Raw genomic sequence first — 18,959 nt, forward strand, 5'->3', positions numbered from 1 at the left:
TGTTTGAATGGATTAATCTGTAGTTGTTATTGTGGTTCCTCAGTTCTTACAGCACCTCTGAATTTAACAATGGGAACCTGTTGCCAAAAGCTTGGGTAGTAAATCATCATTAGGCTGCGTTTTGACTTACCAGTGGTAAATTGTAAATTACCAGTGGTAAATTGTTTATTTGGTGTGGCTGAAATAGGAGTGCTGCTGTTGCAGAGGGGAGGAGGGAATTTGGGGTGAATCCCATCTCCAATGGGTTTTTATCTCTGTTCCAGTTATCCTGAGCCCCTTTGGGTTGAATGGCACACTCACAGGCCAGTCCTTCAAGCTTTCTGATTCATCCACAAAGAAGCTGATTGGGGAGTGGAAGCAATTCTACCCTGTCACATCCAACCTGAAGGAGGGATCTGAGGAGAAACAAGAAGAAATGGACTGGGAGGATGATTCTTTAGCTGCTGTTGAAGTCCTTGTTGGTGAGCCTGATTACCTTTAATTGCTGGAATAAACTGGCTGGATAAACCTGCAAAATTCTGGATGCAGGAGTGACCCCATTTGATTCCTTTGCAGCAATGCTTGTTGGGTTTGGTTTTCCTGTTTGATGCTCAGCACTGTCCATGATGGGTTGCTGCTCAGAGTGGATTTTGCAGAGCCATTAGTGGGAGGTCTTTTTCTTCTGTGCCCTGGGAGGGAAGATTAAAAAAAATAATAAAATAAGAGAGTAAAAAAAGCCCTGGATGATGACTGTTGACATCTGAGCTGAATCCAAAGCAGGTTGTGCTGTTTCAGAGTCCCTGCAAATTCACACAGAGCAGACCTGCCTTTCAGGGATGTCTTCAAACCCACAGTCCTGGAGAACCTGATGTAGTCAGGCCCTGCCTTTCTCTGCTGGTTTCCCAAAACCCCAGCCCAGAGCAGAACAATCCCCTGCTCCCAGGGGCATTGATATCCCAGCAAATCCCTGCTCTGTGAGGAGCTGGTAGTGCAGGGATGGCTGCAGCCCCTCGTGCTGCTGGGGATGCTGGCAGTGCTACATCATCCTAAAAAGGATTTTTGCAGCCTTTTATAAAACAAAATGACAGAAGCAGGTAGCAGCACGTGGATGTCCCTGCCTGTACAAAACCCTTTTTATTCATACAGAAAATTTGGGCAAATCTTCTGTACGAATAAAAAGCACGGGCAAATCTTCTGTATGAATGAAGCAAATCAAGCAATGATGGAGGTGCCAGCAGAGGGTTTCTGTCCAAGGAGATGCTGCAGTGGGTGGGAGAGCTCTGTGGGCCAGGGGTTGCTGTGCAGGGCTGCTGTGGTGGCTCTGGGTGTAAGCAGGCGTGCGCTGCCTCTCTTGCAGCTGGCGTGAGGATGGTGTACCCGGCGTGCTTCGTGCTGGTGCCTCAGACTGACATCCCTGCTCCCAGCTCCGGGGGGGCTCCCCACTGCTCCACTGCCTGCCTGGGGGTCCACCAAGTGCCTGCTTCCACCAGAGACCCTGCCATGTCCTCCGTCACCCTGACGCCACCCACGTCCCCAGAGGAGGTTCAGACAGGTGGGAAGGAATTGGGTTCTGCACCAGGGAATTGTTCCCATGGTTTCTTCTAACACTGCAGAGTTTGAGGGGATTCAGGGGCTCTGTGTGCAGCTGGGAGGGAAAATCACATTTCTGTAGTCCTAAGTTTGTTATAGTAAAACTGATGGCACCAGCTGTGGGCAAAATGAACTCAAACTCTGCTGTGAGCTGCTGAAACCAGAGCTGCTGTTGTGCTTGGGGTTGGTACTTTGGGTTGCTCTGAGGAGGTTTTTGGTGCTTGGGGTTGGTGCCAGTACTTTGGGTTGCTCTGGGGAGGTTTTTGGTGCTTGGGGTTGGTACTTTGGGTTGCTCTGAGGAGGTTTTTGGTGCTTGGGGTTGGTACCAGTACTTTGGGTTGCTCTGGGGAGGTTTTTGGTGCTTGGGGTTGGTACCAGTACTTTGGGTTGCTCTGGGGAGGTTTTTGGTGCTTGGGGTTGGTACCAGTACTTTGGGTTGCTCTGGGGAGGTTTTTGGTGCTTGGGGTTGGTACCAGTACTTTGGGTTGCTCTGGGGAGGTTTTTGGGTTTTTCCCCTCTGTGGGCATGCCTGTGTTCTGACACAGCTCCATAAGCCCACTGTGGCCTCAGTCAGCAGTGCCAGGCGCTGTTTTCTCCAGCCCAGGAAGATTGGCTGTGGTTTGTGCCCTCTGCCCTGGGTGTGAGCTGGGCTTCTGGGGAGCTCATTTAGGTCACAGCAGGTGACACTCACTGACAGCTTCAGGTGACATTTACATAAGTTTTATTGTGCAGAAGAGGTGTTGTTTCTTTTTTCCTTCCATGATCTGCTGTTACCCAAGCTTGACCCTGTTTTTTAATCATAATCTTGACTTTGCTCAAGTCGTGTTTTATTTCAGGTCACTTTCATCAAAGATAAAGAATATCCACCCTACTTACAACATAAACATATATGGTGCTTTTAAAAATCTCCTATAATAATTTGCTACTATTCCTAAATTTTCTGTGTGTTTCTGTTTTCTAACACTGAGTAAAGAAGCCAATTTTCTTCCTCTGGTTAATTGAATGTGATATTGTGATAGATAGAAAATAGATAGATAGATAGATAGATAGATAGATAGATAGATAGATAGATAGATAGATAGATAGAAAAAAGATAATGTGATAGACACTGCATTGTCTCACTGCCTGAATCTCTTTCCTCTGGTGCTGCTTTCCAGTTGATGCTCAGTCTGCCCAGAAATGGGTGAAGTTTTCCTCAGTTTCAGATGGATTTATCTCAGACAGTACCAGCCATCACGGTGGCAAAATCCCCAGAAAATTGGCCAATCAAGTGGTGGACAGAGTCTGGCAAGAGTGCAACATGAACAGAGCACAGAACAAGTATGTATTTACCCTCTGAAGCCAAAAATGCCAATATTCTGTGTGTCCCTTGTAGCAATTAGTTCTGTTAAGGGTGCTGTGACTGCTGCTGCAATGTACTTTACTCTTCTAACAAACCATTTCTAAAGAAGTTCATTTTTCCCTAACTATTCAGCAATGATTTACTTAGTTCTCAGTTGAATATGTCAGGAAAAGGCAATTTATCCTTCCTTTGCTGAATCCCTTGTCACCAAACCGCTCTTGAGCTTTGCCAGAAGATAAGAGAAGAACATATGTTGCTCCCAAATAACTCTCCTGGTATTGAATCCTAGGAGGAAATATTCTGCTACATCAAATGGCCTGTGTGAGGAGGAGACAGCTGACAAGGTGGCATCGTGGGATTTTGTTGAAGCCACGCAGAGGACAAATTGCAATTGTTCAAGGTACAGCACTTGGCAGAGGCACAGCCCCGAGATGTTCACGGGCTCCAGTGCTCACGAGAGGCTCCTGATCTCTCCTGCAGGAGTAATTAGGCAGGAGCTGCTTGGAGGAAAGCTGGAACAAAATTTGTATCTCCTCTCCTAAATGTCATTGGAGGTCTTGAAATTGTGCCCAAGGAGTCACTGCAGAGGTTGGAGTGCAGTGAATTGGCTGGGGGAGCTGCTGCCAGGGCAGGGACAATTCCTGAATTCCATGTGGGTGTGGGCAGTCACCTCCTCATGGGCAGCTCTCAGCAATGGCAAGGAAATGCTGTTTATTTTCAGAGGGCTGTGGCATTAGCCTTGAAGGAGAAATCTGTTCTAGGAATAAACCCCCAAACCTGCTCTCTGGGAATGGTGGCATTCCATGGGTGGCTGTGTGGAAAACTGCTCCTCTGGGAGTGGATGCCAGTGTGTGTTTTATATATTACCTGGGAAAAAAGGAACAAAACAAAGGGCAAAATGTCTAAGATTAAAAAAATATAATATATGTATCTAATACAGCCCTTTTTGAGGCTGCAATGCCACACTGTTAATACAGGTATTTAAATGAAATGGAAACATTAATTTCATTGAATTCGCAGTTTCTGTACTTATGGCAGAATATTAATCTTTAGGTGACTGAAGTGTTGCAATAGGTTTAAACACTTTCTGTGATTTAAATGTTACACTGATTACCTTGCAGGGAATATTGGTATCTTAGGAAAAAATTACTGTCTGGAGGATGGAGCATTTTGAGAGAAATGCATTTTTTTAACTCCCTTATTGAAATGGTTGGTTAAAGTTCTGTGGAAATACTTGTGTCCTGAGAAGAGCTGGGGTGTGGAGGAGGATTAAATGTTCTTTTCAAGGAGAATTTAGCTATGATAGCACTAGTTAAGAGCAAACCAGTCAATTAACTATGTGAGGTGTGTATTAGAAATATGCAATTGCCTAAAGAGAAATTGCAAAGACCTAAACCCCCTTATTATTCCACGTGTTTTGAATTCTAAGTGGAGAAAAACATGTGGATGTGTGTAAGAGTTTAAAGTAAAAATAGATTTTGATACCTCTTACCTTTTATCCCTGCCTAATCCTGTTTTTTCAATACAAGTGCTTCTTAACTTTGCTAATGGAAGAGTGGCAAAGAACTGCCAGGCACTGAGCATGTACCTGCAGTTCAATGGCTTAATCATAAACATTTCATTCTACACTTCAGCATTTCATGTGCCTCATTCTGTCAGATGATCCTGGAAGTTGGCATCTTGAACTTGCAGATGAAATGTTTGAGCTCAAGTGCATTTGCACTGAACAGACCCAGCTGTATTAATGCAGTTGAGATACTGGGTTTTTCTTTTTCCCACACTTGCTAAATTTGTAAGTAAGCAGCTACAAAAGCCTTGTAATAGCTTGGAAATAGCTTTAGTAGGAGTGAGCTTGGCTTTTTAGTTCTTGGTGTTAATTCTGCAGTCCTTAACCCAGTGAGGCTTGGGCAGCTCTCTTGGCTGGTGTCAGTGTTGGAATTCCAGAAGCCATTCACTAATTCTTACCTTTGTTCTACTGATTCATCAGCACTGGCACAAGTTACAAATGATGAGGTTTTCATGTGACAATCTATTTCTGCTAAAGCAGTTATAAAATACTGTCTTAATTCTGAGCATTAGTTGTGTGTTTGGCTCATAGGACACGTGTAACAATTTTTAAAATGGTGTTGTAAAATCATGCAGTGCTGCTCAAAAATCATACAGTGCTGCTCAAAAATCATACAGTGCTGCTCAAAAATCACACAGTGCTGCTCAAGTCACTCAAACTGTGGTCAGGAAGAAGGGGCAGCTTCACTTTGGAGCAGTTTCGGTTTCAGCTGTCTCTCACAGGCTGTTTAATGGCCTAGAAGCAGGTTCTTATCTGGTGAAAAAGAACACCACAGACATATTTGAAAGATTAATGTGGAGTCTTTTCCCCTGTATTAATTCTGCAGGCACAAAAATCTCAAACCAAGAAATTCAGGTCAACAGGGGCAGGCCCCACCTGTGGGCCCCCAGCAGCCGGCGGCTCCGAAGCACAAGACAAACGAGAAGCAAGACAAAGGGGATAAGCCACAGAAACGCCCTTTGACTCCTTTTCATCATCGTGTATCTATCAGCGATGACGTTGCCATGGAGGCAGAGTCGGCCAGCCAGAGGCTGGTGATGGCCGCCCCCGAGAGCCAAGTGCGGTTTGCCGCCATCCGCGGCGCCGAGGGCGCGAAGGCGGCGCCGCTGCACGGGGCCGAGCTGGGCAGCTCCCCCCAGCCGCCCCCGCTCAGCCCCCACCCCTGCGACGGCCCCGACGAGGGCGTGCCCAAAGCCCCCTCCACGCCCCAGAGCCAACACTTCTACCAGATGCCAACTCCGGAGCCCCTGGTGCCCACCAAGGCCATGGAGGACAGGCTGGACGGGCTCTCGCAGCCCTTCCCCGCCGCCTTCCCCGAGGTGATCGAGCCCACCGTGTACGTGGGCACTGCCGTCAGCCTGGAGGAGGATGAAGCTGACACCACTTGGAAGTATTATAAAGTTCCAAAGAAAAAGGATGTGGAGTTCTTACCGCCCCAGCTTCCCAATGATAAGTTGAGAGATGATCCAGTAATACCTGCTGGACAGGAAAATGTAACATCAGTTACAGAGTAAGTGCTGCTTGATCCTGGGGTGACAGCACGAGCAGTGAGAGAACAGGAGGGCCAAGGCAGGAGGTTCTCAGTGGAAGGAGCAGAAATGCTGAGGGTGTGAGCACAGCTCTGGGTACAAGAAGTTAATCCTTGTGAAATGGGAGGACAAAGCCCAGTCAGATCTGTAGCAAGACTTTCCAGCTTTTTCTCATTTTAGTTCTGATTTAGCTGACAGCAATGATATTTATTTTTATAGTATAAAATTAATCTGCAGCCAAATGATGCCTGTTAGGGATTTAAGTCCCTTCCTTCCCCCCCTTCTCTCCCCCCAAAAAAAAAAGAAATAACATTTTCATTTTATTATTTGTTTTCTTCATTATTTGAACAAAATATGGATGGTCTCAGCTGCAGAGATCCTGTTAAAGTTTCTTCTCTCATTTCTGCTCCTGTCTTCACTTAGAAGAGCTGATGTTACAAGCCCCTGCTTGTAAAACATTCTGCCCTGCTGCTTCTTTCCATTGGGATAAAGGAATTGGTCACTTTGGATACTGTTTTTAAGTTTGAATAAATTCTGGAGCAAACCTGGGCTGGGGGTGCAGGAGAGGGGACAAACCTGGGCTCAGGGCTGGCATTGAGGAATTGAGGGCTGCACCCAGAGCTGCCTCTACCCAGGCACTTCTGTCCATTCTTTTTGGTCTAAATTTTCTTATTCAGGTGAAAGGAGATTCTTACTGTGATCAATATCAAATTATGGAGAGCTTTGGGTTTAATTTTAGGAGCTGGTGCTGAATTTGGGGTGGAAGAGCAGCTGCTCACAGGACAGAAGGCTGGAGTTGGTTTTTGTCCCGTTGCTGGCAGTGGGAAGCCACTGGTGGCAGCACTGGAAAGGCTGGGTGGGAAAGCTGGAGAAGGAGTAAATGTGTAGGAAAGCTGGAGAAGGAGTAAATGTGGTGTAGCTGCTGCTCTGTGCTCACACACAGCTCTGGACATCCTTTGTGCTCACTGTTTAAGAGACTCAAGATGTACATTTATAGTATTTTTAAATCCTTTTTTTCCTTTGCCTTGAAGTCACTTCAGCCCAGTAGATAAGGAAAGATGTTTCCTTTTGTCTCTTCAGGACATTGTCTTTCCTAGTTTGATTTGACAACTTACCAAAAACATCTTTTCCCCTGGGATATCTGGCTGTTAACTTCTCTTCCTCTCTGCTGGTCAAAAATACAGCAGAGGTGTTTCATTCCCCATTCCTAGAAAGTCATTTCCATCTCTTCTTCTGCCTTTTTATTTTTCCTTTCCCGATGGCAATTTTTGCAGGATTTAGAAACTGGTTTATTGAGCATGGAAGAGCAGCATGGATGGATTTGGCATTGTTGTTGGCTGTGAGATGATTTTTGGCACAGTTTGTTTCTAGGAAGTGTCTTTGACAAAGTAAAACTTTTTATAGTTGAGAGGAATGTGCAGGAATGTTTGAGGGAGCCCCTTCCTCACCTGGTGCCTTCTGTTTGTTGGGGTACAGAAAATGAAGCTGCTCCAGGGGCACATCTACAGCTCATAATCAGAACAGTTTTTTCCTTGCCAATGTCTTTTTTCCCTGGTGCAATGTCACATTTGTGAAACCAATATTCCTGAAAGAAAACCTGAATTTCTGTGTACTTACCAGCTCCAGTTTTGGCTCAGAATGTTAACAGAAGAAAAATGCTGATAAAGGCAAATGTGGTTAGAATTTTCTCATTAGTAAATTAGTTACTGGTGTGCTGCAAGCTTCATTTGTATTGATCTGAGTGACAGAAATGGCTCCTGAGCACAGTGGCATTTGTGTGCTTTACTTGTGATTATTGCTTGGGCTTTTTTGGGGAATGCAGTGAGTAATTCTTTAGCCTGGTGAGTTTCTTTTAGTGGATGTGGAGAGTTGAATCCATTTGTGCCTTATAACAAATGACAGCCATGACCTGGGATAAATTACTAATCTTTATGTGAATTGACAGTGCTTGAGGAGAGAGGGGAGGATGAATCACACAGCTGGATCTGATGTGTGGAAGGAGGTGATATTAAATGAGTAATGATTTAATCTTCATCCCCAAAAGTTTTCTGAAGCTGGGCTGGGAAGGAAGGAAGTGGAAAGATGAGGTTGTTCTTGGTAAGGCTGTGTGATAGCAGAAATAATTCCGTGTCATAAATGCTAAATAAATGATTTTGTGATTTTTATTTTTCTTCTGTTCAGACTAATGGTGCAATGTAGGAAACCTTTGAAGGTTTCAGATGAACTGGTGCAACAGTATCAGAGTAAAAACCAATATTTAACAGCTGTAGCAACGGAAGCTGACCAGGAACCTGAAATTGATCCTTATGCCTTTGTGGATGGAGACGTGGAATTCCTATTTCCTGACAGTAAAAAGGACAGGCAGAACATGGAGAGGGAAGTGGGGAAGAAACACAAGGTGAGTAAAGGAGTGAGGCTACAAATCAGTGATGAGATTAAACAAATCGCCTTAGGCACGGGATGGAATGTAAACCCTTCTTTGTGTATTTAGAAGCAAATTAAAAACCAAATTATATTCCAGCAGAAATGATCAATGAAATTAAGCAGCATGTCTCTAATGACACCTAAATTTTTTTTTTGGCACACTGGTGGTGCCATTGCATCAGGGCTCATGAGGAAAAAGCTGCTGGATCGGTCTGGCTCAGTGGCCTCCTGTGGAAATAGGTGCTGGCAGGTGCCTGGGGAGAGAGCAGGGACAAGGGCAGTGCTTTGTTCAGGAGTGGAAAGGTCTGGGGGTAGGTGAGGTGAGCCCTGACTCCTTCCCTGGCCACTGAATTGCAATTTTAATTCTTTTTTTGTGCATTAGTGCAGCTATGTGAGACTTGTACTTAAAGCAAAAGGGCACCTACAGAAAAGGAGAAAATCTAACTGCAGTGGGTGCTTGTCTATGAAATACATTTGCTTATTGGAATGAGTTATGTGTGGCTGCATTCATTCAGGAACTGGTACAGTTCATGTGTAGCATCTGATAGTGAGGGTTTTTCCTTAAGGTGTTGTAGCAAGAATCCACAGCTTGCTTTGTAAATTTATCCCCAAGACAGGCCCAGAGTTGGCAGCCCAGGCTCTGCTCCCCCGAGGCAGCAGCAGCCCAGGCTGCCCTGCTGAGCTCACAGGGTAATGAGAACCTGATCCTCTCCAGGGACAGAATCCTCACAGGGACATCAAATACCTCCCACCCCACTCATTAATTTAAGCAAACTTTTCTCTCTTTTTTAATAGGCTGAGGATGGAACATCCAGTGTTACAGTTCTGTCCCACGAAGGAGAGGATGCAATGTCTCTGTTTAGTCCTTCTGTCAAGCAAGGTAAAGAGGCTTTTTTCCCTCCCTGTCTTGTGTTATATTAATGATGTCTTGAATAGTCAATAGATTCCAATAGGCTGCTCAGTTTTGTGGTTTATGGTTTGTATTCCCCTTCAGTCTGCTGGGAACATTTCTTTGTTGCACCTTGCAAACAAATGTTGGCTATGAAGTCTGAACTGGAAGGGCCCTCACCTCTGTGTAGGATGGATGAGATGAACCAAGTCCCTCTCAGCCCCTGGTTTCCTTTCCCCAGCTGTGGGCAGAGCTCTCCAGTGCAGTTTCCATGCAGGGCTGAGCAGAGCTGGGCTCTCCAGTGCAGTTTCCATGCAGGGCTGAGCTGGGCTGGGCTCTCCAGTGCAGTTTCCATGCAGGGCTGAGCTGAGCTCTCCAGTGCAGTTTCCATGCAGGGCTGAGCTGGGCTGGGCTCTCCAGTGCAGTTTCCATGCAGAGCTGAGCTCTCCAGTGCAGTTTCCATGCAGAGCTGGGCTCTCCAGTGCAGTTTCCATGCAGAGCAGAGCTGGGCTCTCCAGTGCAGTTTCCATGCAGAGCTGGGCTCTCCAGTGCAGTTTCCATGCAGAGGCTGAGCTGGGCTCTCCAGTGCAGTTTCCATGCAGAGGCAGAGCTGGGCTGGGCTCTCCAGTGCAGTTTCCATGCAGGGCTGAGCTGGGCTCTCCAGTGCAGTTTCCATGCAGGGCTGAGCTGAGCTGGGCTCTCCAGTGCAGTTTCCATGCAGGGCAGAGCTGGGCTCTCCAGTGCAGTTTCCATGCAGAGCTGGGCTCTCCAGTGCAGTTTCCATGCAGGGCTGTGCTCTCCAGTGCAGTTTCCATGCAGGGCTGAGCTCTCCTGTGCTGTGCCCTCCCCACAGATGCCCAGCGCTTGGCTGCCCACGCGCGCACGGCCTCCACCAGCCTGTTCCACGAGACCGACCTGGTGGTGTCCTACACCGACCTGGACAATCTCTTCAATTCTGATGAAGATGAACTCACAGTAAGTGATGTGCAAAAAGTCCTGGCAGGTGCCAGCTAAAAAACCAGCCAGGAACAGCTCTTGTCCTTCTGTGGTTTGGGGTTTGATTTTCTGGTGGTGTTTGTAGGAGAGGTTGCAAAACATTGACACAAACAGGAGCTGTGGCCCCTCGGTGCCAAACGGGCTGCTCTGCTCGACTCATGCAGGCAGATTTTAGATGCAAACAACCTTTTGATCTCACTTCCTTACAATCCCCACAGTGTGTGCTGCCTGAACATACCTTTAGTTCGACTTGTACAGATTCAGCAGGTGCTAGTGTGTTCTTTTCCTGTGGTCTGGGCTCTGTTAACTGCTTCATCAAGGTAATATTGAAACAAAACAGCAACTTCTGAAAGAGAAAAGGCATTTAAACACTGGACATTCTGCCAAATAAGCTGCTTGTCTGCAGCAGCTATTATCTTGGAACAGTTTCTCTTGCAGTCTGAATCCATTATCTTTCTAGTTTCTATTTCAATACTATTTATAATCAGTTGTCTTTTCTGAACTGTGCATTGCTCCACGTGTAATCCTAAATCCCCTTACCCAGACAAAATGCCCATCACCTTTAATGGGAGCTGGAGCTGAGTAAGGGCTGAAGGATCTTAACAGTAAAGGAAGGGTGTTTGCTCTTAAACATCAACACTTACCATCTTAAAACAGTTCAGATGGCTACAGATTGTAAAATATCTCTTCTTTTACTTTTGACAGATACTTTCCCTGTATTTCTTGCTGCAGGATTTGTGTTTGTCTTTTCTGTTGCTGTGGTAGCACCAGTGATGTTGATATGGCTCTGGGAGTGTTGTGGTTTGTTCTGGTAGACTGTGGGCAGCCCTAATTTAGCTTCTTTTACTGTCTGCTAACAGGATGAGGGATATTTTGTAACTGGTTTTTCCCTTCAATAACATTGTGACCTGTTGGGAGAGCTTCTCTGGGTTCCAAGAATTAAGACCAAGTGTAAGCCCAACCTTAGGCTTCTGAGCTATTTTGATTTTTCTAAATATTATAATATTATAAATACTAAACAATGTCTCAGCTTTGTATGTGCAGGTGAGATTTCCTGTTAGCAGGAAACATGAACATGTGTTTATGTCTGCAATGCTTCTTTCTTAGCCTGGATCTAAACGAACAGTGAACGGCACTGATGACAAATCCAACTGCAAAGAGGCAAAAACAGGAAATCTAGACCCACTCTCATGCATAAGTAAGATTTATTTGTGTTTTCTTTTTGCCTAAAGAGAACGTAGCTGTAAACATTTGACTCTAATATGTTGTGGCAATTTGGAAATGTACCCTTCATTTGCTTTGCAAAATTTTGAGACTTGGGAAACACTTCAGAAAGTTTTCATGCTCTAAAGTCTGCTTCTGATCTGAAATTAGGCACTGCAGATCTCCACAAAATGTACCCAACTCCCCCTTCACTGGAACAACATATTATGGGGTTTTCTCCAATGAACATGAACAATAAGGAGTATGGCAGCATGGACACTACACTTGGAGGAACTGTGCTGGAAGGGAATAGCTCTACTGTGGGGGCCCAGTTCAGAATCGAGGTGGATGAGGGTTTCTGCAGCCCCAAACCTGCTGAAATCAAGGTAGGTGGTGCTGACAGCCCTGGTCAGTGCTTGTGGTTATTGACCAGTTCATGACTTACATCTGAATAGGAATGGGGGGAGATTAAGTACAATTTGTAACTTGCCCTGCATTATTTTGGATGAGGTAATATTCTTTGTAGTATGGAGTGTTTTACCACTTGAGAGAGTAAAACCTGAGTAGGCATCAGTGAGCTGCAGAAACGCCTTTCAGTCCCTGCAGTTCACTCAGTTTGTTTTGCTGTATTGTGAATATTGTGTGCACACATCTCAGCTTTCCCTTGCAGCTGTGTCAGGATTTTGGGTTAAGGAACTGCTGCTTGAACTCGCTCCTGTTTTTTGGAGAATCATTTAATTGCTGCAGTGATCTAATTTACACACTAATGCTTTCCCATGTCTGACTTGCAGGATTATTCCTATGTCTATAAACCTGAGAACTGTCAAGCTTTAGTGGGATGTTCCATGTTTGCACCACTGAAGACTCTTCCCAGCCAGTGTCTTCCTCCCATCAAGCTGCCCGAGGAATGCATTTACCGCCAGAGCTGGGCTGTGGGAAAGCTGGATCTGCTTCCTCCAGGCCCTGCCATGCCTTTCATCAAAGATGGGTACGACCCTGGGGGCTCAGCTTTGTGATGTGCTCACTCTGCCACCCCTAAATATTTATTTTGTCAATCAGGAATGGGAATATTTGTATATACTCTGTGTTTATACAACCGACTTTAAAGAGCCTTTAAAAAGTCCTTCTGGCTAAACCTACTGCAGGAGACTCTTCTCAAAGAGCTTCTTAACTGTACATACATTTTATTTGTTGTCTCCTTTAAAGGTTTCTTGGGGAAGCTTAATGGTGCAGGTCCAGGTTTAATAAGTAATGAAGATGGTAACAATCAAGATAAATGTAAACTTGGGACTTTGTTTTTGCGGTGGTGTAGTCAGTGCTGGAAGGGCTTAGTAGGTGGTGCTGCTGTTTCTTAAATTATTTTCTTAAGTAGCAGTAAACTCAGCTGTGCTGGGAGTAGGAAAACATTTCCTGTGCTGTGTGACTGGGCCTGGTCACAGCAGAACTGCAGGGGGCGTTTCTGTACCCTGCTTTTGGGAGGGATGGTCTTGCTGCCAGCTCTTCTCGAGGAAAAGATTTCTCTCTTTTTCTCTTCTGCATTAGTAGCTGGTAAAAATGGATTAGGCAGCAAGGAAGTGTTATGGATTTCTTGATAAGATTATATGAATACTAAATCTTGGATCAAACACTGATGTTGCTTCTGTTACTCATTAGCAATATGTTTCCAGGTCTCATTAGCCTTACAAGTTTTTGGAGATCCTCAGGTGCTTAGGAAAGAAAATGTTAAACCTTTCTAGGTGGTACTTTCCTCATGGATTCCGCTGAATCTGCTGTCAATAGACCTGGTCTATTTTCTTAGTGTGTGTCAACACAACATGTAAATAAAACATGAATGAAAAAGGTGTCCTTTAGACTCCATACAACCACAGAATTTATAATTTATTCTGACCACACTCGTTTCCTGGGAGCTTTGTGCAGAGGAAAAGACGAAAGGAGGCAGGGAGAGATTCTTTAATGGTGCTGTCAGTGGGAGTCCTGCAAAGTCATTTAGAACAAACGCTCTTGAAGTTCCTTGGGGAATGAAAATCTTACTGTGGATTATGAAAGACTAGCTTAAAAAAAGCAAATATTAATTAGGAAGGTCCTTCTTTAGAAATCTGAGTCTTAAACTTCAGACCCAGTACGATGCTGTGTACTTAAAGCCTTTCCTTCTCTTGCGGCCGCGGCAGCGACGGGAGCGCCATGGAGCAGGAGTACGGCGCTGCGTACACGCCGCAGACCCACACTCCGTTTGGGATGCCCCCCAGCAGCGCCCCCCCCAGCAATGGTGGGGCTGGGATCCTCCCCTCTCCCTCCACCCCTCGCTTCCCCACGCCCAGGACACCCAGGACTCCCCGCACGCCCCGCGGAGCCGGCGGGCCCGCCAGCGCCCAGGGCTCGGTGAAATACGAGAACTCGGATTTGTACTCGCCCGCCTCCACCCCCTCCACGTGCCGGCCCCTGAACTCGGTGGAGCCCGCGACGGTGCCTTCCATCCCCGAGGCACACAGCCTGTACGTGAACCTCATCCTCTCCGAGTCCGTCATGAACCTCTTCAAGGACTGCAACTTCGACAGCTGCTGCATTTGCGTTTGCAATATGAACATCAAAGGTGCTGACGTTGGAGTTTACATTCCTGATCCAACACAAGAGGCCCAGTATCGGTGTACCTGTGGTTTCAGTGCTGTTATGAATAGAAAATTTGGCAACAGTTCCGGGCTGTTTCTTGAAGATGAGTTGGATATTCTGGGGCGAAACACGGAGTGCGGCAAAGAAGCGGAAAAACGCTTTGAGGCTCTCAGAGCGACTTCCATCGAACACGGCAGTGGGGGGCTGAAAGAGCCCGAGAAACTGCCCGATGACTTGATACTGTTGCTGCAGGATCAGTGCACCAACCTGTTCTCACCCTTTGGAGCAGCAGACCAAGACTCCGTGGCCAAAGTTGGTGCTGTCAGCAATGTGGTACGTGTAGAAGAAAGGGATTGTTGCAATGACTGCTACTTAGCCTTGGAACATGGACGCCAGTTCATGGACAATATGTCAGGAGGGAAAGTTGATGAAGCACTTGTGAAAACTACTTGCTTGCACCACTGGTCAAAAAGAAATGGTAAATATTGAAACCAGTTTATTTTCTACTTGTCCACCTGTTTGGGATTTTGTTTTTGAAGGGTCTTTTTTTTGTGGTTTTCCTTTGTGGATTTTGAATGCTGTTTTTGCCACCTGTGTACTCATACAGACTTGTGGTTGATGGTGGTCAGGGTACCCAACCCTTGCATGTCCCGTGCTGATCACCAAGCAGAGGAAGGCCTTGGCTGCTCTCAGTTGTAAATTCCCCACATATATCTGAAGTGTAGCCTGAGACCACTGTCAGTGTCCACAACACTTCACCGGGTTTATCCTTTAAAGAGCTTTTGGTGAGTGGCTCTCCAGAGGCTCTGCAGTGATTGATGCCTGTAGGAAGGGTTTGAGTGGTGACCCTATTGTCAAGGCCACTGTGGCAGAATTAAACAACAGCTCTGATTCAGTTGAATTCCCCCCTTCTTTAAGGAGGAGAGGGGGGCAGTAGGTTAATGGCACATGTGGCAAAAAGAAGCATTATTGTAGCCTTCACTGTGTGTTGAGTCTGCCAGAAATCCTTGGATTTTTCCTTCGAGGGTCTGACTAATGATGCAGTGTCTCCTGGAATACCTTCATTGTGTGTATTTGCTTACTGTTCTCTAATAGAATTTCAAGAGGCAACTCCTCACAGGGTTAGGATGAAAGATAAAGTTATGAATTACAGGTAGCTGCAGTTCATAGTTGAAAGTGAAGATGAGGAGGAATCCTGGGAGAACACAGCCAGGTTCCTGTGCCTTGCTGGGGGATTAACTTGGAAAGCCCAGACTGTAAATAAATTGATGTTTTCAGGCACACAGGATAAGACTCTGTGTACTGTGACTGATGTTTGGGATAAAAAGATGTAGAGATACTTTAAAAGAGAGGACTTGGAAATAGTAGCCATGCCAAATTTTGTGTCAGCTTTTCATTCTAAAGCCTTGTACCTGAAATGGCCCAGTGGTGGCTCTGGATGAAATGGGCTGAGCTGCTTGAGGCTTCCCTTGACTTCTGTGAAATGAGCACTGGGTGGCAGCCTGCAAATCCGCCTTTTTTGGGAGGGGAAATCCAGGAGTTCCAGGCTTCTACAACTTGCTTTGGGGTTTTTGGCTTGTTTTTGTTTGTTGTTTTTATTTTAGGGTGTTTTCCCTTAGCTTAACTCATAAGATGGGAGCCTTTCAATGGGAAAAACTCTAGAGGAAAAAACAAAATTAAGAAAAAAATCCATCTGTGTATTTTGTCAGGGGAAGAGGGAGAACTGTAAATCCGCTTGTGCTCCACTTTATGTATCCCAGCCTCTGGGTGCCTGCAGGTGTTTTACACAAGGGATGTTGGCAGTGGAGGTGGTTTGTGCAGCTGCCCTGACCCGTTTGTGTCCCTGCAGTGGTGGATGTGAGCATGCAGTGCTCCCAGGACATCCTGCGCATGCTGCTCTCGCTGCAGCCCGTGCTGCAGGACGCCATCCAGAAGAAGCGCACGGTGCGGTCCTGGGGCGTGCAGGGACCCCTCACCTGGCAGCAGTTCCACAAAATGGCTGGGAGAGGCTCCTACGGTAAGGGCTCCATGGAACCTGCTCTGTGCAACCTCCTTCCTTCCTTCCTTCCTTCCTTCCTTCCTTCCTTCCTTCCTTCCTTCCTTCCTTCCTTCCGCCACTTCCGCCACTTCCGCCACTTCCGCCACTTCCGCCACTTCCGCCACTTCCGCCACTTCCTTCCGCCACTTCCTTCCTTCCGCCACTTCCTTCCTTCCGCCACTTCCTTCCTTCCGCCACTTCCTTCCTTCCGCCACTTCCTTCCTTCCGCCACTTCCTTCCTTCCGCCACTTCCTTCCTTCCGCCACTTCCTTCCCACTTCCTTCCTTCCTTCCTTCCTTCCTTCCTTCCTTCCTTCCTTCCTTCCTTCCTTCCTTCCTTCCTTCCTTCCTTCCTTCCTTCTTCCTTCCTTCCTTCCTTCCTTCCTTCCTTCCTTCCTTCCTTCCTTCCGCCACTTCCTTCCGCCACTTCCTTCCGCCACTTCCTTCCGCCACTTCCTTCCGCCACTTCCTTCCGCCACTTCCTTCCTTCCTTCCTTCCTTCCGCCACTTCCTTCCTTCCGCCACTTCCTTCCTTCCGCCACTTCCTTCCTTCCGCCACTTCCTTCCTTCCTTCCGCCACTTCCTTCCGCCACTTCCTTCCGCCACTTCCTTCCTTCCGCCACTTCCTTCCTTCCGCCCCTTCCTTCCTTCCGCCACTTCCTTCCTTCCGCCACTTCCTTCCTTCCTTCCTTCCTTCCTTCCTTCCTTCCTTCCTTCCTTCCTTCCTTCCTTCCTTCCTTCCTTCCTTCCTTCCTTCCTTCCTTCCTTCCTTCCTTCCTTCCTTCCTTCCTTCCGCCACTTCCTTCCGCCACTTCCTTCCGCCACTTCCTTCCGCCACTTCCTTCCGCCACTTCCTTCCGCCACTTCCTTCCTTCCTTCGCCACTTCCTTCCTTCCTTCCTTCCTTCCGCCACTTCCTTCCTTCCTTCCTTCCTTCCGCCACTTCCTTCCTTCCTTCCTTCCTTCCTTCCTTCCTTCCTTCCTTCCTTCCTTCCTTCCTTCCTTCCTTCCTTCCTTCCTTCCTTCCTTCCTTCCTTCCTTCCTTCCTTCCTTCCTTCTTCCTTCCTTCCTTCCTTCCTTCCTTCCGCCACTTCCTTCCTTCCTTCCTTCCGCCACTTCCTTCCTTCCTTCCTTCCGCCACTTCTCCTTCCTTCCTTCCTTCCTTCGCCACTTCCTTCCGCCACTTCCTTCCGCCACTTCCTTCCTTCCTTCCGCCACTTCCTTCCGCCACTTCCTTCCGCCCCTCCTTCCTTCCTTCCTGCCTTCTTCGCCACTTCCGCCACTTCCGCCACTTCCGCCACTTCCTCCTTCCGCCACTTCCTTCCTTCTTCCGCACTTCCTTCCTTCCGCCATTCCTTCCTTCCGCCACTTCCTTCCTTCCGCCACTTCCTTCCTTCCTTCCGCCACTTCCTTCCGCCACTTCCTTCCTGCCACTTCCTTCCTTCCGCCACTTCCTTCCTTCCTCCTTCCTTCCTTCCTCCCTTCCTTCCTTCCTTCCTTCCTTCCTTCTTCCTTCCTTCCTTCCTTCCTTCCTTCCTTCCTTCCTTCCTTCCTTCCTTCCTTCCTTCCTTCCTTCCTTCCTTCCTTCCCTTCCTTCCTTCCTTCCTTCCTTCCTTCGCTTCCGCCACTTCCTTCCTCCTACTTCCTTCCCACTTCCTTCCGCCACTTCCTTCCGCCACTTCCTTCTTCCTTCCGCCACTTCCTTCCGCCACTTCCTTCCGCCACTTCCTTCCGCCACTTCCTTCCGCCACTTCCTTCCGCCACTTCCTTCCCACTTCCCTTCCGCCACTTCCTTCCTTCCTTCCTTCCTTCGCCCTTCCTTCCTTCCTTCCTTCCTTCCTTCCTTCCTTCCTTCCTTCCTTCCTTCCTTCCTTCCTTCCTTCCTTCCTTCCTTCCTTCCTTCCTCCTTCCTTCCTTCCTCTCCTTCCTCTTCCTTCCTTCCGTTCCTTCCTTCCTTCTTCCACTTCCTTCCCTTCTCCCTTCCTTCCTTCCCCCTTCCTCCTTCCTCCTCCCTTCCTCCCTTCCTTCCTTCCTTCCTTCCGCCACTTCCTTCCTTCTCCCCCTCCTTCCTTCCCCCCTTCCTTCCCTTCCCTTCCCTCTTCCTCCTTCCCCTTCCCTTCCTTCCTTCCCCTTCCTTCCTTCCCCTTTCCCCTTCCTCCTTCCCTTCTCCTTCCCCTTCCTTCTTCCCTTCCCTTCCTTCCTTCCCTTCCCTTCCCTTCCCTTCCCTTCCCTTCCCTTCCTTCCTCCCTTCCTTCCTTCCTTCCCTCCTTCCCTTCCTCCTTCCCCTGCTCCATCCACACAAACCGCTGCTGCTCAGCCTGTTGGAATTCTGAACAGCACTTGACCTTTCTTTAAACTAACGAGAGCTTATTAGACAGAGGAGAATTCTTTTCTTCAGAAAAGAGAAAATATTTATATTCCTTAAAACAGGCAATGAATTAAAGATGTGCATTTAAAATTTACAGCTTCGGTTGCACTGTTTGTGTACACCTGACACTTCACCCAGTGAGGGACTGACATTGCAAAGATGGGTTTGGTGTTAAAAACAGAGTAACTGCTCAGGTTTTATACTCAAAATTTTTCAATTCACCCCATTTTAATAACTGTAAACATAAGGAGTTAAAAATACTGGTTTTGAAATGCTTGAGACAGTGTGCTTTATTGCTCAGTACTGTCAGGACTGTGCTCAAGATCCAGGGTTATTCAGTATCTTGTCTCTTATAAATGTTTGGAGTGGCCAACATGTGATGCATTTACAGATAGAAGGTGAATTTTGTGCACTCACGATTTAATGACT

At 47.0% G+C, this 18,959-nt stretch overlaps 1 protein-coding gene across 1 annotated transcript in view; it reads left to right on the forward strand.

The window, feature by feature from the left end:
- MED13 (mediator complex subunit 13) overlaps positions 1-18,959 on the forward strand; it is a 62,124-nt gene that overhangs the window by 30,685 nt on the left and 12,480 nt on the right. Inside the window, exons 5-17 of the mRNA XM_064729071.1 lie at positions 264-461; positions 1,337-1,531; positions 2,727-2,889; positions 3,201-3,311; positions 5,305-5,988; positions 8,189-8,405; positions 9,227-9,311; positions 10,174-10,295; positions 11,424-11,514; positions 11,691-11,905; positions 12,311-12,507; positions 13,688-14,604; positions 15,976-16,143. Of these exons, the coding sequence (XP_064585141.1) occupies positions 264-461; positions 1,337-1,531; positions 2,727-2,889; positions 3,201-3,311; positions 5,305-5,988; positions 8,189-8,405; positions 9,227-9,311; positions 10,174-10,295; positions 11,424-11,514; positions 11,691-11,905; positions 12,311-12,507; positions 13,688-14,604; positions 15,976-16,143 (3,363 nt within the window). The remainder of the gene's footprint in view (positions 1-263; positions 462-1,336; positions 1,532-2,726; positions 2,890-3,200; positions 3,312-5,304; positions 5,989-8,188; positions 8,406-9,226; positions 9,312-10,173; positions 10,296-11,423; positions 11,515-11,690; positions 11,906-12,310; positions 12,508-13,687; positions 14,605-15,975; positions 16,144-18,959) is intronic.

This window comes from Zonotrichia leucophrys, chromosome 19 (genome assembly GCF_028769735.1).
Source record: "Zonotrichia leucophrys gambelii isolate GWCS_2022_RI chromosome 19, RI_Zleu_2.0, whole genome shotgun sequence".
Classification (NCBI taxonomy): domain Eukaryota; kingdom Metazoa; phylum Chordata; class Aves; order Passeriformes; family Passerellidae; genus Zonotrichia; species Zonotrichia leucophrys.